The following is a 16,205-nucleotide window of genomic DNA, read 5'->3' as shown; positions in this document are numbered from 1 at the left end:
ATACGTCGTACGTCATCCAAAGGACAACATGTTCTCCCGATTCATGCACTTCAACAAGGTTGCTAATGCCAGTCTTCCTATCATATTCGAGACGTTTTTGAGTGACAATACACCCTATGGAAACTACTGGCATCACGTCAGCGAGGCTTGGAAAAGGAGGGACCACCCCAACTTGCACATCATGTTCTACGAGGATATGAAAGCAGACATCATGGCCGAACTTAAGAGGCTTGATAAATTCTTGGGAACGAATTTGACCGAAGAGCAGCTGAAGAAGTAAGTGGTCTCACTTCTATGATTTTAAGGTTTTGTTTATGAGAATGATCCTGCTATCAGTAGCTTAGGTGGATAAGCCCACACCTTTACAAATAAGTGGAAAACGAAGAAAGTCATGTACAATGTAAATGTAAAAAATGAGTATTCCTATTTGATTCATTTGCAGCTACCCACACCGTCGGCAAAACTGCAGATTAGTTGCTCAGGCGCCCCAGCGAAAGTAATGATCGGTCTACTTGCAAAACGCCATAGAATAAAAGTTCTTTATTACCTCAAAACACGTAGAATTAATATATTTCCAAGTACGTTGGCTGCAATTGCATATTTCCAGCTTTCGATGAAAAAATTTAGTTGATGGATATGTTCTTACAGCTATTGCGCATTCGGAGGTTGCTTATATCAGGGTTACATTTAGACCGATGAGAACTTTTCCCGTCCACCTACCTTTCGCGGCTACTACGCATTCGTGGGTTGCTCCTCATTGACTTGCGATATTCCCATATTCAGTTTCAAGCCTATCCACTCAGCCATAGGCCTCGAATCATGCAATATTTTTCGAAGGTATGCCAACCTGGCTTGGAGTTCGCTCTTTTGAACCGTGGCTGCGAACGCATTCTGTAGTACTTGGTACAGTCTTTTTGTACTCGTTGGGTGAGCGGTGTCGAAATTCTTAGATTTCGCTTTAACCGTGAATGTATTTTATCATTTTGACATCGCATCTAGTGGTAAATACAAAGTATAGATGACCTACGTGAAAGAATATCGTCAGTTTGAACAAGAAAAAAAGATTTCGTTGTGACAAAATTAATATATACCCCATCGAAGTCAATGGTAACTTCACCACTCAACAGCCTAGGTAAGTTCTTTTATGTGCGATGCCAATTAAAGTTAAGGAAAAGATAGATTAATAGGCATCTGTGTTAAGATAGGGAAGGCTGGAGGATGTTCAGGGGGCCAAAGCCCCAGACGCCCTAGGTTAGGTTAGTTTATGGGAGGTTGGGTTAGGACGCATCCATGTGGAAACGTCTTTCGTTTGCTTTTTTTACGGGGAGTAAACCTGCCAGAATGACCAATGTCGGCGGATTTTCGGTCGGCGAGCCACAGAAGCTGCCCATACTACTAATCTGCAGTTTTACAGTCCCGTAAATAACATGTATTGTAAACCATTTGTTGTGAATGATATACGGAATGATAAATGTATCATCCCAATTTGGTTCATTCTTCAGGGTAGCAGAGCACACCAGCTTCGACAACATGAAGGCGAATCCCTCAATGGTCCTTGACATCGCAGGTTTTAAAGGATCATTCTTCTACAAAGGACAGGTGGGTTCCTCAAAGGGACAACTCCCACCAGAACTTGACGCTCGAATGGATGCTTGGATCAAGGAAAATGCTGCAAAAGTGGACCCTGCCTTCAAATATGCCTCTTGAATAAAATAAAAGTTTTAAGACAGTGTGAAGTTTATGAACTGAAGGTCCTCCTGTCTGTGAGGTTCATGAGGATGGTCACGAGCTGGAACTCAGAGAAGAGTTTAACATTTTGAAGTAAACTTGCTTGGTGCTGAAAATATTACCAAGACCATTTTGTTATGTACTGCCAGTATGTGAGGCGTCAAGCCTGTCACAGGAATGGGCAGGTATAGAGCTGCACCTTTTAGAGCAAGAACGTTTTCTGCATCAAATTTATTCAGCAATAGATTAAAGACCAAAGAATAGTGCATTATCTTTAAAGGAGACGAATGTTTCCTTTCAAGCTATGAAAAATAGGAAGAGTACTTGTATTTCTTTATCATAACAACAATAGGCAATAATCCTGAGTCTCTCTCTTCTTACCATCCATCATTTTAGACCAAACGTCAGGGAGCGGGTCTCTAATTTTGGAGTGCAATGAGTCTGATTTTACTTATTGTTGCATTATTTCACGTGAGTAAATCATGGTCCTCTACTGAAGAACAACATCTTATTTACCATTTTATCATCAGAGGAATTGTTAATATGAGCTTTCTCTCATATTACAACACGTATAAACAGGTTTTGCAACCTCTTCTTAATTGATAAAACAAAAGCTGTTTTAAAGGCAGAAAGGCTACAATTTCTAGGAAAACACTGAGGAAAGCAGTGAATTCCCTATTCAGGAAGTGGATGGTAAGAAGATTGACAAAGCTGGTTGACCACATCCATTCTAGCCCCTTTTCCAAGGCATTCAATCAACATTCTCTTGGTTAGACTTTCCTTTGCCTGCCATTGCTGCAGATTTATATGCATTTTTCACCAACTTGTTGCCATCCTTCATTCTTGCCAGGTGACTATGTCATCTTTTCACCATTGCAACCATTCAACTGCATTATCTTCATAATCCTACATTTCTTAATCTTTCTCTTGATAACATTTAATTAACATTCTTGTCAAAACCCTCTCAATCTTTACACCTTTCTTTGCTGCCATTCACTTGTCCCGAGTCTTTGTACAAGTGAAGGGCAGAATGTATGGTTAACCTCCCTCTATGCAAAAAATGCACAGAATAAGACTAATAATGTCAGGAAGATAACATTCAAAATCCTAAATCATAAAGGTTTGTAGGTAAGAGTCTTATAGTGAACCAAGTCCATAGCAGCAATAAATCGATGTAGACTAGTCTGGAAGCACATCTACTGTGATGCTGATTTTGGAATTAATTTGTTAAAAGTAAAAAGGAATCACAAAACAATGTTTTCTGCACAGCATCACTTAATTTTTTGCTTTCCTGGAAACAATGCTTTTTCAAAATTGAAAAATTACAAAATAAAAGGCACTGACGTCAGATTGCCACTGAAGTTTTTCTGCATTATGATGGGAAGAATGATCAATCTAGGTTTTTTTACATGTTTCCAATGCTCCTTCAGTAAAGTAAGTGAAAATCACCTGAAGATGGTTTCACTCTGGAAGCCATGTGGAGATGTTTAAGACCATTCTTAAAGTTGGATAACTGTTTATCATGACAAACAGTAGTTGGGTGGAAGATATATTAGTTTCAGAGGTGAAGAATTTCAACTTGGCCCACCAGGGATGAAGCTGTACCCTTGTTTAGATTATATTTTCTTTGGGGCATTTAGTGGATATAATTTGTTTTATGGTAACCAACAAACTTTTGATAGTAAACTGATTGTGACTGTGTCACTATATGTTGAACTTGGTCAGTATAACATTGCATGGTCTACCTACGTTATTTTTTCTTGAGCCTGGACAAGCCCAAATTTCTGATGGTACTGAATAAATCTCTTCTAAAATAATTAAGATCAAAACTAATTGCTTCCCATTTAATGCAAAATTTCAGCTAGACCATACACACTCATCCATTGCGCTTTGTAATCAGCACAAAACTTATCAGAAGACTGACAACATTTCTGAGGAATGTGAAATACCGATCAGAATGCAGCACATTAATCTAATCAGTCATTGTGCTTGGCAATAAAGTCAATACAGAAGAAAAAGTGCTATATTGATGTCAAGAGATAGTACGGAGTGCATAATCATCCAAGAGGAGGAATGTGATGTACTCTAAATATATAGCCTACATTGAATTCCCTGAAAACTTTTTAAATAAAAAAAATAATCACAGCCCTATAAACTGTTCCTCTTGCAAACTTGGTGAATGCTAAATATGGAACTAGCTTATCTTAGTCTTAGGTTTAGATATTGGAAAGTTTTGATTTTGGGGTATTACCGTGAAACAATAGTTCATAATAACAAAGATAAGGATTCATTGAAAGGAGAAAAGGCTGCTTCCATAAAAAAAACTATAAGTTTTTTTTTTTAAATCAAAACGTTTTCATTTGTTATATAGTAATATTCCGTATATTATATAGTAATATTCCGTAATTGTTATTCTTTGGATGATGGTACCAGATGCTCTAAGGTAATTGTATTACTAATACCCGTTGGTTTCTACTAAGGCGCTGAAACAAACATATACATACTGCCAGGTGCTGTGGACTCAGCATAGGATTAAGGTAGAGTCAGTATACTTGTCTGTTTCTAAAACATTTATTTAAGAGAGGTATCTGAATGCTGGGTCTACTCTTAAAGCATTTTCCTTGATCCAAGCATCCATCTGAGCATCGAGCTCCGGTGGGAGTTGCCCTTTCGAGGAGCCCACTTCCCCTTTGTGCAAGAAGGATCCTCGGAAACCCTGGATGTTAACGACCATTGTGGGATGATCCTTCATGTTGTTGAAGCTGGTGAACTCTGCTACCCTGAGGAATCGGTTATCATTAAAGTGATTCATTTATTTCCCTGATCTTTACTGTGCTTAATTTATAATTTATCAAGTAGTTTAACAGACTAGTCAAGCGTGTTTTGAAAAATGGCCTTAGGTGACCAGCAATAATGCAACGGAATACCTCCCTCACCAAACTTCCTAAATAAGTGCTTTATCTCTGCCATTTCAACCAGCTAGCTTCATGGTCATTACATTTTTTTGAAGTTGATACAGTATCATGGTCAAAGCTTATCGATCAAGAGGATGACTTGAGAAAAAAAAAACTGGTCTGTTTACCTCTTCAGCTGCTCTTCAGTAAGGCTCGTTCCCAAAAACTGACTCAGTTTCCTGAGTTCAGCCATGATGTCCGCTTTCATATCCTCGTAGAACATGATGTGCAAGTTAGGGTGTTCCCTCCTTTTCCAAGCCTCACAGATGTGATGCCAGTAACTGCCATATATTGTATCCCCGGTCATAAAGGTCTCAGCAACGTACTGAATCGTGGCTTGTGCAACCTTGATGAAATGAATGTATCGGGAAAACATGTTGTCCTTTGGATGACGCATCACATAAACGACCTACCAGGGGGAAATGTCACGCGTAATTAAGTAAAATAGTGACTTTAGAAGAAAATTAAGTTTAATGTTAGATTAAGGTACTAAACAGTTTTGGACTAAAGCACTAAACTTCATCTATGCTGTGAAAACAAAATTATAAATGGTGAGCATAAATGTAGTTGTCAACTACACTGGAAGCTGGGTTCATTGTTTCACCAGAGCAGTAAATCCATTTGGTTCATGGGTAAACTGTCACGCTGGTCCACTAACTTTACATTTATCCAAGATGTTAGGATTGTGGAGATTAAATGGTAGATGACTCCATATTAAGCGACGCCCCTTCTCCAGGGCTGCCAACTGCAAGGCTGGTCCGTCTTCTTCTCTGGCTTCGGGACGCTTGGCTCTCAGCTTTTCCATGTAATATTTCTCTGATACGTCGTGAAGAAAGTCCTGAAAAGTTGTAGAAATTCTTGGTGTAGTTACTATGACGACGAAGTGTATCATTATCATTGCATAAGGCATTAATTACTGATAGGTTAAGAGATATGGAGTTAATCAGTGAGAGAGAATGGGAGCGACACTGGCATTTAAAAAAAACAGTAATTAGCCTGGAAACAAAGCTAACATTTCATGAAACCAAGAAAAATATGAAATAGTAAGTTTCCACAAATATAGAACAGGATAATCCCACAACTCTTCTTGATTGGATGATCTCGTACCATCCCACCAATCATAGTTCACGTAGCATAGGAAAAACTGCTTTTAATATTTTTTTTTTCGTAGCTTTTAAAGAACAGAGCTAATTGTACCATGAAACCTACTGTGCATTTCAGCGCCGTGTCTAATAGATTTTCGTCAATAATATCTGACCAAAACATTGGATATGGATCGTGTTTGGAATGTTCATTCCTCGGGCTAATTGGCAAATATGCAGTGGTGTCCCGAATGTGGATAATTAAGGCACTACAGAGTAAATCAAAAGAAATTTAAAGGAAACTTAGCTAAATTTAGTAAGCACCCAGAGAGAGGCTAGTTGTGACGTAAACTACGGCATCAGACGTAAGAGCAGGTTCCCAGTAGTATGAAAATGATCGTAGAAACACAAGTATTTGACCCTCTTGTACAATAAGCAATGCCTTGATTAGGGTATGCGATAATTATTGAAATTTTATTTTCTCAGTTTCCATCGAAAGTTCTTTACTTATGGTCTGCTCAAAGCGCAAGGCCCTGATTCACACATGGCTGGCTTATTCTTAAACCAACAACAGCATATTCTTTTACATAATTTTATATTACGATATTTGTTTTCTTATTTCATATTTCCTTCAATTTCAGTAAAGCTCAATATAATATTTTTTTTATTTCATGTTTCCTTCAATTTCAATAAAGCTCAATATAATCAAAGGATTAGTGGATTATAAAATTAGGGCATAGCTCAAGTGCTTGGACTATAAGTTACAAGTATTGTCAGCACTAGCTACAGTGTAGTTATGATTAAATGAAATATATATTTCATTTAATAATTATAAACAATGTAAATGAAATAATCAAAAGAACTGAAAATTGAAAGAATGAGTAACTTCCAATCCATAAAAAAAAAATAAATAGATAAAACCAGGAATACACAGACTCACTGATAACCACTCAACAACCCTACAACAAACATTAGTATCAGTTTCAAGTAAATGAATCAACCATATGGAAACAACAAAACTGACACAGAGGCACACAAATAAAATCATGAAGGGGGGTGGGGGAGCGGATAGTGTGCTATACCAAGCACTGTGGATTTATTGTGGGAATGATCATGCGTTAAGGAAGTTAAGGTTAAAATTGCGTCATGTTACATTCATTCAGTGGAACTAAGTAGGTAAACGTGAACCGGAACTTTTGAGGAGACAATATGAAGCAACAGAAACTCCAGGGTAACAATGGTTTTCACAGAGTGTTACTGTAAGGCTTGGTGCATATTTCAGGTTAAAGGAAACGTGAATTTCGTCATGGAACTGTGTTACACAATTAATATTGTCATTTGATGTCCATTCCTTTATTTTTCTCTACTTAGAGACATGACTTATCGAAAAGATGAGAGAGAGAGTACGTGAGGCAGGTGTTTGAGTGTGTGAAGCAATATGAGAATTCCATATACTACTACTGTTACACCACTGATCAGTGGTCTGGTAAAACTAAGGTATACTTAACTACCACTACCAACGTCGGAGTCTTCATTCATAAAGTATATGGGCGGGGTGTCAAGTAAAGTACGTCATATTACAGTATCAGTGAGTAGCAGGGCCATCAGTAATGACGTTATACTAGCCTCTATCTACGAGCCTGCTAGATTTAGCTAAGTTTCCCTTCAAGTGTCTTTGATTTACTCTGATAAGTGCCTTAATTATCAACATTGAGCATCACTGCATATTTTCGCCAATTACGCGTGGCTTTAAACAGCTATTTCTAAAATACAATCCATAAACGATGCTTTGGTAAGATTTTATCGACGAAAATCAAGTAGACACTGTCTTGAAACGCCCCTTTTAATAGATTATTTACTTGGTTTCGTAACTCTAGTGAGATCAATGCTCCATGTTTCAGATAGTTTGTCCTGCCTTTTTAAGTTTTTGGGAATATTGTTCTCTTGTATAAAATATAAATATATATGTTTATTTTTGCCTGATTCCTCATTTTTTTTATTGACTGGTTTTGGATTTTATTGAATTCTTCCTCTTCACTCTTTAATAAATAAGGGTATTCTTTTCTATGGGTATGTTTTGAAAATAATGTCTTTAGACTTCTTCATCCATACAAAGTTTTGCTTAAAATTGATAATAATAACGAATGGTTTGGAACTTTTTGGCATAGATTACAATAAATATGATGTTAAAACGATTTATCTCGATTATCAGTCAATACCAAAATCTTACTTTCCAAATTTTTATCTTTATGATTCTGTGATACACATTTATCAGAGAGAGAGAGAGAGAGAGAGAGAGAGAGAGAGAGAGAGAGAGAGGGAGTGTAGAAAGACTGAAATTCACATTGTCCAATAAAAAGAGTCTGCTGTCGACGCTCTCAGTCGTTGCCCTCTGTAGCTCATTGATATGCGTCATTCCCCAGATGATTTGAGCTGCCCAGTTGGTGCCACTTTTGGGATAAGTGAACAGGCAGATGTCGTCACTCCTGTACTCGAAGTTGTAGATGGTATTGGCGAGTCTTCTGTATCTGTAATGGAGTGTAGCTGTATACCAACTGCCTTATGTTACTCTTGACATTAAAAATATATATATGTTATATATATATGTGTGTGTGTGTATGTATATACATAATATATACACATATATAATTACATATATGATAGGTAAATACAAACACACACACACACACACAAAACACACACATATATATATATATATATATATATATATATATATATATATATGACATTTTTTATCACATGATTCATATACGATCATGAAGCTAAATATAAGCAATATCAAATGGAATCGATGAGAATTATCACGAAGAATTTATAAGTGCCCGTCCATTTATCGCCGCGATTCCTTCGTTGATATTCCCATCGAAGATTACATGGTTGATGTTAAGCGATATTTGTAACTAGTCAACATATATATATATATATATATATATATATATATATATATATATATATATATATATATATATTTACTTTTCACTTTTACTACGCCCTCTTGGCCTCCAGAAGAAACCGTACAGGAATAATTATCTTCTAAACCTTAGTAACATAGAGGTATAGAATCCATAGTTATCGTAAGATAGTGTGTAAATCCTGTGATTCAATCATATTCTTCATATTCTTTTACTTTAGATTCTACAAACAAGGACAACTCGTTCATTCCCTCTCATTTCCACAGTTGCTTATCTGCTTTGGTTAGAAAAGGGACCTGTCACTTCAGTATTTTCTATAACAGGTTTGAATCGACATTTTCCCCATCTGGTTCCCTCCACAAAAATGAAGAAAAAAATTTTGGCATATATACCCATAATTTCATTCAGCTAGGAACATATGCGAGTATTCCAACACTTGAGCATACTCACGCCTGCATGCATTTCTCCCTTCTCAGCAATCTGTGTGAGAACATTCCCCTAAATAAGTATCGAACTAAAAACCCCGCACAAATAGAATGTTTTCTCGCGTCCGAGGAAAGATTACATTCCGGAATCTCTTACCCGATTGGCAGCAGCGTATCCCCAGGTTTGACGAGAACCATCTCCCCATAGTGGGGAAAATCCTCCGCATCTTCGAAGGTTATAGGTATTTTTTTCTCCATGATCGTCCTCTTGACTTGCACGCCGCCGAGCAAATGACAGTGAGAATTTGCTGTCTTATCTCCTAGGAATGGTGCGCCTACAGACTCCCCCCCCACCCTCTCTCTCTCTCTCTCTCTCTCTCTCTCTCTCTCTCTCTCTCTCTCTCTCTCTCTCTCTCTCTCATCTTAGATGAATAAATATCATTGCAATTTTCTAGTAAAATAGCCTTACAAATGCTCTTTGTGTCAGTAGAAAATCGAGTAGAAAATGAGTTGTCTCTGCTTATGCGTCTAGACCATTGAATAGGTTCATTATTGGACCGTACATGGCTATGGATACAGCCGAAGTTACATAACAACACTTTAAGGTCACGCCGTGCAAGAGAACTCTAAAGAGAGAGGGGGGTGACAAATTATGGGCATTTCAACTATGGTGCTGGTGTGAAAATAAGTAACAAATTAATTCAAATAACTTATATTTATATGTATATATATAAATATTATATATATATTATTTAAATGGAATTAAAATTTATGTATATTATACTAACGTGTGCTTTGCCTTGTCTTTATCTGGACCCAGTAATCAGTGTACCGTAAAGGAACAGAATCGGGTCAGGAGACAACACCACTGGAAAGAAATAAGTGAAAAACTGTTATGCGTTCGTTGGACTGACATTACCCTCAAAGGAATGTGAGAAAAACGCTGTGTATGAACTCTGAACTTGAGGGACTAGAATGAATGATTTAAGGCAAAACCATTTATGGGACTGGCTTTGTGAAGTAATAGCTTCAAAGGGATGGTTGGTATCAATGGACAAACAGTATTCTCGAAGGGATGGCCACTAATACAAAGTACTACCTATTCGTTAACTTTTGCAGTAGCTGATCTTTCTGATATTTCGGACGAAAGATTTTCATTGAAATCATTTTGAAGTATGTAAATGGAAAATACGTCTTGCATAAATCGTACGAAGATGATTGTATAGTAATTTAACAGTTGCACTGAAGAAAGTTATCGTTTATAAGTAATAACACTGAAACAAAAAAGTTCCTTGAGAGATATTATAACATAGAGGCTTGAGAGTACTTCCAGCTGGGTAAGTGGGTCGAAACTTGGTCTGTCCTGTAGACTTATATAATTATAGTAAAGTCTTTAGACCCACTCACTCTCTGCATTGCCTCTCAGACCTCGCCGTGATACATTCGCGCTCTCTTCCCAACTGAATTTTGATTAAAATGCCAAAATATTCAGCCTCATGGCTAGTGTTCACCAATGATCGGTTAATTTAATCGAGTTTGTGTCTATAGACATTTACAGCGCAGTAATTTGCCTATTCTGTTATCTGGCGATAAGCCAAGCAGTGTAATTTTATCGCATTCTCTATCGCAAAATACTTGTGTACTGCGTAATTCTGCTGCAGAAGTACGTACAATTGCACGATAATCTGAGAGAGAGAGAGAGAGAGAGAGAGTCTCCTTATCAGCCTATGGGGAAAGAGGACCATTCACTCGGTGACCGTAATCAGACGGTCTTGATCATTCTTCTAGTAAAGAACGAGCCATTAAGAACAACCATGACCACTCGGAGGGAAATTCCTGTCAGCTACGAAGACCAGGATAATTTTCTGAACTTCGGGAAGGTGGTGATCGTCAAACCAGGTGACACGATGCTGCCGGCTAAGTAAGAAAATGCTATTTATTCTTTCTTGTGACACAAAGTGGGTTACTTTTATATGTGTGTATGGTTATGTTATGCTTAAATAATTACGCTGTTCTCCTCTCCATCCATGGCTGAGTAGAGGAAATCTATCACGCATGCGTTCGCGTTTGTCAGCATTGGTGGGTTTGAATGCAGCGACGAAGACGAACTATCGAAATAATCATTCCCCTGCCACTGATAAAGGAATTTTTCATTTTAAAATCAAAATGCCATCCTCCCGATATGATACGAGAAAGCACTCAAGAATGTGATAAAAAAAAGAAACTGAAAGCGGAGTCAAGTTTGGACTGAAGATCCACCTCAAAATCACCCGAGGTCCGAACACGGATGAGTACCTAACCTCTTTCAACCTTTGTTGGGGCAGACGTAACTGTTATTACGGCCCTTTCACACTATGTCGCACGTAAATGCATTACAGCAGACAGGCGCCGCTGGACATATGCGGCACTGCACTCAGTCGCGATTGCAGTTGGCCATTGAGTTCAATACGTGTCTTCACACTATGCGATTGTTTCCTGCATATACGTGCGGCAGCAGTAGACTTCCACTGCTTCCTGGATATAAATAGTGTTATTCCGTTGCTGAAAAACCACTGGTTCCATGCGAAAAAACACCACACAATAATAATAATAATAATAAATAATAATAATAATATAATAATAATAATAATAAATAGTGTTATTTGGTAAATAAGAAAAGAACTAGAGGTATGGATAAAACTAAGTATAAACTACTGAAATGATTTACAAAAGATTTGCTATTTTTCATTTAGGTTACATATACATTTTGATACTGAAATTATTAGAAGGCTATCGGCAAATCATTTATATAAAAGAGGCTAAAAGCTTTTCATTTCGATAAATATGATTTTTTTAAGAAGTTTTTACAGTTAACACCTACGTTTTATTTACATTAATTAATGAAACAGAGAGTTATACATTTTTATATCAAAGTAAAAATTTTGTTTTGACATGAATATATAAATAGAGATGTTTCAATAACCCTTATTTGTTTTCATTTACCTTTTAATTTCTATATGGAAAAGCAAATTTACAAGGAAAGTGCATATTATGTCCTCTTTCCTGATGGTAATTGCCAGTTGTTGTGCTGCCAGAAATAGCGTCTCTGAATGTCGTAATTTCTTTTAGCAACTGGTCATGTAGACGTGACAAGAGTTCCTCAAAGGTTGTTTTAGACATTCTGAAGTAATTGAAAAAGAATCATCATCATCTCTTTGAAGAAACTCCTCGAAAAGAGTGGCAGTTGCACCATACAAATTGCCTTTGCGTATTCAAGGGTGTACCCGTGATGGTCTAGAGTTTCTCTTCTTTTTCTCAAATCGTAATAAATAAAGACACAGAATATTTTCTGCTCTTCTATCCATCTTGCATCACCACTACGGGCTGAGCAGACTGCAAGCATGTCAAAAATTAGGTCACTTTGGTAGGCAGTCGGACAAATGCGATTGCGCAATTTTGTGTCGCATTTAGATGCGGCACTGCAATCGCATCTAAGACACGACAAAGTCTACTTAATAGTGTGAAAGGGCCCTTAGCCGCAGTCATTAAATATTTTTCCTGTAGTTCGAATGTAGAAGGAAGTCCTTTTGACCCTTAAGCAGAAATATAATAGTTCAAGGTTGTTTCAATTTTACCCATGGGTTTTAACTAGGTCTAATAGCCAAACTAAGACGGATGAGTACATACCCTCCATCAACCTTTGCTGAGCAGACATAACTGTTATATCATGAGGACTAAACATTTATTCTTTCCTACATTTCGAAGTGCTGAAACGAGTCCTTTTGACCTTTAAACAGAAGTATAGTAGTTCTCGGTTATTTAAATTTCACCCATGGGTTTTCACTGGCCCTAAAGAGCTATTAGATTGCGTATCAGATTTATCGGTCAGGTTTTTCTTATCTAAACGCCCCATAGTGGCCTCGGTGAATTGCGATATATGGGCTTTGAATGTTGCTAAGGCCATTCACCCCCAAGTTCGATCAAATTTGTTTGATTTAATTTGTTGCAAATACAATTGTCATTGTTTCCAGGATCTCTGTTTCTCGCATTAGATGGATTGAGTTATATAAAACTATAAATTTTTGGTATTGCTGCTCATTATTTGAATTACGTGCATACTTAAACTATAGACTCCCTAGTAGCTGAATAACGATTTTGGCGAATTAGTGCATCATTTCAGAAAATAGAATAGGAAAAATCTTCTGCAGTACAGCTACTGCGTATGTCGAGGAAAGGAGAAATTGTTAAGTTGAATTCAAAGTATTTTTAATAAAATCTAGAATTTATGGTTAAGCCTAATCTGTTTTATTAGCTGGAAGTGCCAAAGATTAATGTTTGAAAAGACAAATAGTAGGCCTATGTAAAGGGGTGTAAAGATTATTACTCTATACTAGGGGAAATGCAACTGCAGACTTTGACATATAGGCTAAGTCAACATATTAACCATTCTGTAAGCTATAATTATCATAGCAGCCCTAAAGGAACGTAGTTGAAAATCCTATATCTCTTTACAGCTACAAAAGGCTTGCCAATATCATCTACAACTTCGAGTACAGGAGAGATGATGTCTGCTTGTTCACTTTTCCTAAAAGTGGGACGGTTTGGACAGCCGGAATCATCTGGGCCATGACACACATAGGCGAAATCGAGAGGGCACTGACCGAAAGTCTTAATAACCGAGTTTTCTTTGTTGATAATGTAAGTTTAAAAGGGCCTCTGTGTGTGTTTGTGTGTGTGTGTTTACCTGATTGTACTATGCTTATCTCATTGTCCCATCTTTCTACAGCTGCATAACCTATACAATGATCCTTTTAACCTGCTTGGATTAAGTGTCTGTAGCTTTGTATGTAGTTTGGACTCAAAGAATGCTCTCAGTTGCTGATCATTTTCCAGGATTTTATGCATCGTTTCAAAGAGCACGACTACAGGGAAAAGTTGAAGAACTTGTGTCCAGATGCAAAGGAAGAAGATGGTCTAGTCCTGCAGTTGGCAGCCCTGGAAAAAGGACGCCGCTTAATATGGAGTCACCTGCCTTTTAATCTCCAGAATCCTGAAGTCCTTGATAAATGTAAAGTTAGTAAACAATAACGCCATTGTCTTCATATAAAAAATGAGGCTCATTTGATTATTAAAGTCTAGTTAGCTCACGTAAATGTGAAAATATTTTGCTGTTTCTTGTCTTTTTAGTTACTGTGGCATAAAAAAAACGTCTCAAATCGTGGTTTTCCATAAAATTAAAAATCACACCAACAGAGGTGCAGGGCCATACGCAGGATTAGGAAAGGAATTTAAAGATGAAACAAGATTTTTCATCAATTTTTATGATAAAGGTACTCAGTAAATCTGTACACTAGACTAAGAATAACTGAACGTACTGTTTTCTTTCACCAACAGTAACAATTTTCTATCTAGAGTGGCAGATTCGTTCATTTTTTTTATTAACCTTTCAATTCCTCTCATGGAAGAGGTGGGAAGGGATTTAAAACCCAACACTCCACCTCTCCATCTTCGCTGCTTTGTAGCAGGATTAGTACTTGATGGCAGCAGAAGCGTCCATGTTTTAAATCTCTCTGCGTTATATTTCTTCTTCTTATTTCTCTGATGTTCTAAACTATAAGCTCACACATGTTTTTCCAAAACAGGTCGTTTCTGTGATGCGTCACCCGAAGGACAACATGTTTTCCCGATACGTTCATTACAACAAGTTTGGAAATGCCAGTCTTCAGCTTATAACTGAGACATTCTTAAGTGGGAAAGCGATCTATGGAAGTTATTGGCATCACGCCAACGAGACTTGGAAGAGGAAGGACCACCCCAATTTGCACATCATGTTCTACGAGGATATGAAAGCGGACGTCATGTCTGAACTTAGGAAACTGAACGAATTTTTGGGGACGAATCTTACCGAGGATCAGCTGAAGAAGTAAATAACAGCATTGTTTTCTATACGTATGCTCGGAGTTTGTTTACTGTAGCCAATTGAAATATGCAGATTACTTTGGTTTCAGATGCCGTATAGTAGAAAGAGTGAAGTAGGTTGACCAGTGGAGTAAAAATATGAAAGCTGAAAGTAGTGAGGGACTGAGAGAATTTTAAGTTCAACAGATGAGAAAAACAGAAATATAATAATTTGTTTTAATAAAGTTGTGCTTTTTTTTTTTTAGATAGCTGGCCTCACAGTTAACTAAGAACAATGGATGGATGCTACAGAACATAGTACGATACGCAGATATATCATAAAAATATACAGTAACTTTGCACACATAAATATATTGTTATAACGACCATTTATTCCTCAGGGTAGCAGAGCACACCAACTTCAACAACATGAAAGAGCATCCCACAATGGCTCCCAACAGCGTCGCCTTCCAAGGGTCCTTCTTCCACACGGGAAAAGTTGGCTCATCCAAGGGACAACTCCCGCCGGAACTTGACGCTCGGGTGGATGCTTGGGTCAAGGAAAATGCTTTGAAAGTGGACCCTTCCTTCAAATACGCCTTTTAAAGTCAAATTCTTAAAGGACTGGAAATTGAGTGGAGTATAATCCATTGCTTAGTTGCTTTGACCCTGTTGAAGAAATGAAATTTGAGAACTAAACTTGTTTAGTGAAAGATATGTTTGAACAAATTTGTTCCGTGTAATATTTGTTTTTTTTTGGCCAGTAAGTGATATAAACTGGCACTTATCCTTCATCAACATATGGTATTTTCTCATATAATGTTTATTTCTTAAAATCTAAGATAAGTGATGACCTACTGTGTACTGATTTTTGTCTTTTATTGAGAAAATATACCTTTACAATTCTTACAATTTGTAATATTGTATATATATCATAATATATTTACAAAAATAAATTTCGTAATGAAAGTATACTCACTACATTACAATTTTTTTTCATTCATCTAAATATGTTTTTAAATTACAAACATATTGACTTGTGAATGCTTTTTGAACAGAAGTTTTAAATCCTATTTTATTTACATTGAAACTATTGACCATTCCACTTTTTATCCATTCAAGTAACTGCGAATCAGTACTTACAAATCCTAAGTATCTTCCCGTCCACATCCCTGCTATAAAATCAGATATTAGGACCATCGCCGT

General features: G+C 37.1%; 3 protein-coding genes across 3 annotated transcripts in view; 2 read left to right on the top strand and 1 right to left on the bottom strand.

Annotated features, from left to right (window-relative positions):
- Nucleotides 1-1,730, top strand: part of LOC136845634 (sulfotransferase 1C4-like) — a 4,419-nt gene extending 2,689 nt beyond the window's left edge. The window contains exons 4-5 of the mRNA XM_067115788.1: nucleotides 1-276; nucleotides 1,503-1,730. The exon at nucleotides 1-276 is cut by the window's left edge and continues 5 nt beyond it. Coding sequence (XP_066971889.1) covers nucleotides 1-276; nucleotides 1,503-1,707 — 481 coding nt within the window. The 3' untranslated portion in view covers nucleotides 1,708-1,730. The remainder of the gene's footprint in view (nucleotides 277-1,502) is intronic.
- Nucleotides 1,731-4,287: 2,557 nt separating this feature from the next.
- Nucleotides 4,288-9,412, bottom strand: LOC136849719 (luciferin sulfotransferase-like). Its single transcript, XM_067123095.1, has 5 exons — nucleotides 9,280-9,412; nucleotides 8,109-8,292; nucleotides 5,341-5,520; nucleotides 4,811-5,091; nucleotides 4,288-4,508 (listed from the first exon to the last, which is right to left on the bottom strand). The coding sequence occupies exons 1-5, from the start codon at nucleotides 9,378-9,380 to the stop codon at nucleotides 4,304-4,306; spliced, it is 951 nt and encodes a 316-aa protein (XP_066979196.1). The 5' UTR covers nucleotides 9,381-9,412; the 3' UTR covers nucleotides 4,288-4,303.
- A 1,459-nt stretch (nucleotides 9,413-10,871) lies between these two features.
- On the top strand, nucleotides 10,872-15,978 carry LOC136845590 (sulfotransferase 1C4-like). The gene is made up of 5 exons (XM_067115755.1): nucleotides 10,872-11,043; nucleotides 13,616-13,799; nucleotides 13,995-14,174; nucleotides 14,744-15,024; nucleotides 15,401-15,978. The coding sequence occupies exons 1-5, from the start codon at nucleotides 10,937-10,939 to the stop codon at nucleotides 15,603-15,605; spliced, it is 957 nt and encodes a 318-aa protein (XP_066971856.1). The 5' UTR covers nucleotides 10,872-10,936; the 3' UTR covers nucleotides 15,606-15,978.
- The last annotated feature ends 227 nt before the right edge of the window (nucleotides 15,979-16,205 follow it).

Source organism: Macrobrachium rosenbergii, chromosome 2, assembly GCF_040412425.1.
Source record: "Macrobrachium rosenbergii isolate ZJJX-2024 chromosome 2, ASM4041242v1, whole genome shotgun sequence".
Lineage (NCBI taxonomy): Eukaryota > Metazoa > Arthropoda > Malacostraca > Decapoda > Palaemonidae > Macrobrachium > Macrobrachium rosenbergii.
The sequence above is the reverse complement of the archived record's forward strand: the minus strand, read 5'-3'. Positions and strand labels throughout refer to the sequence as shown.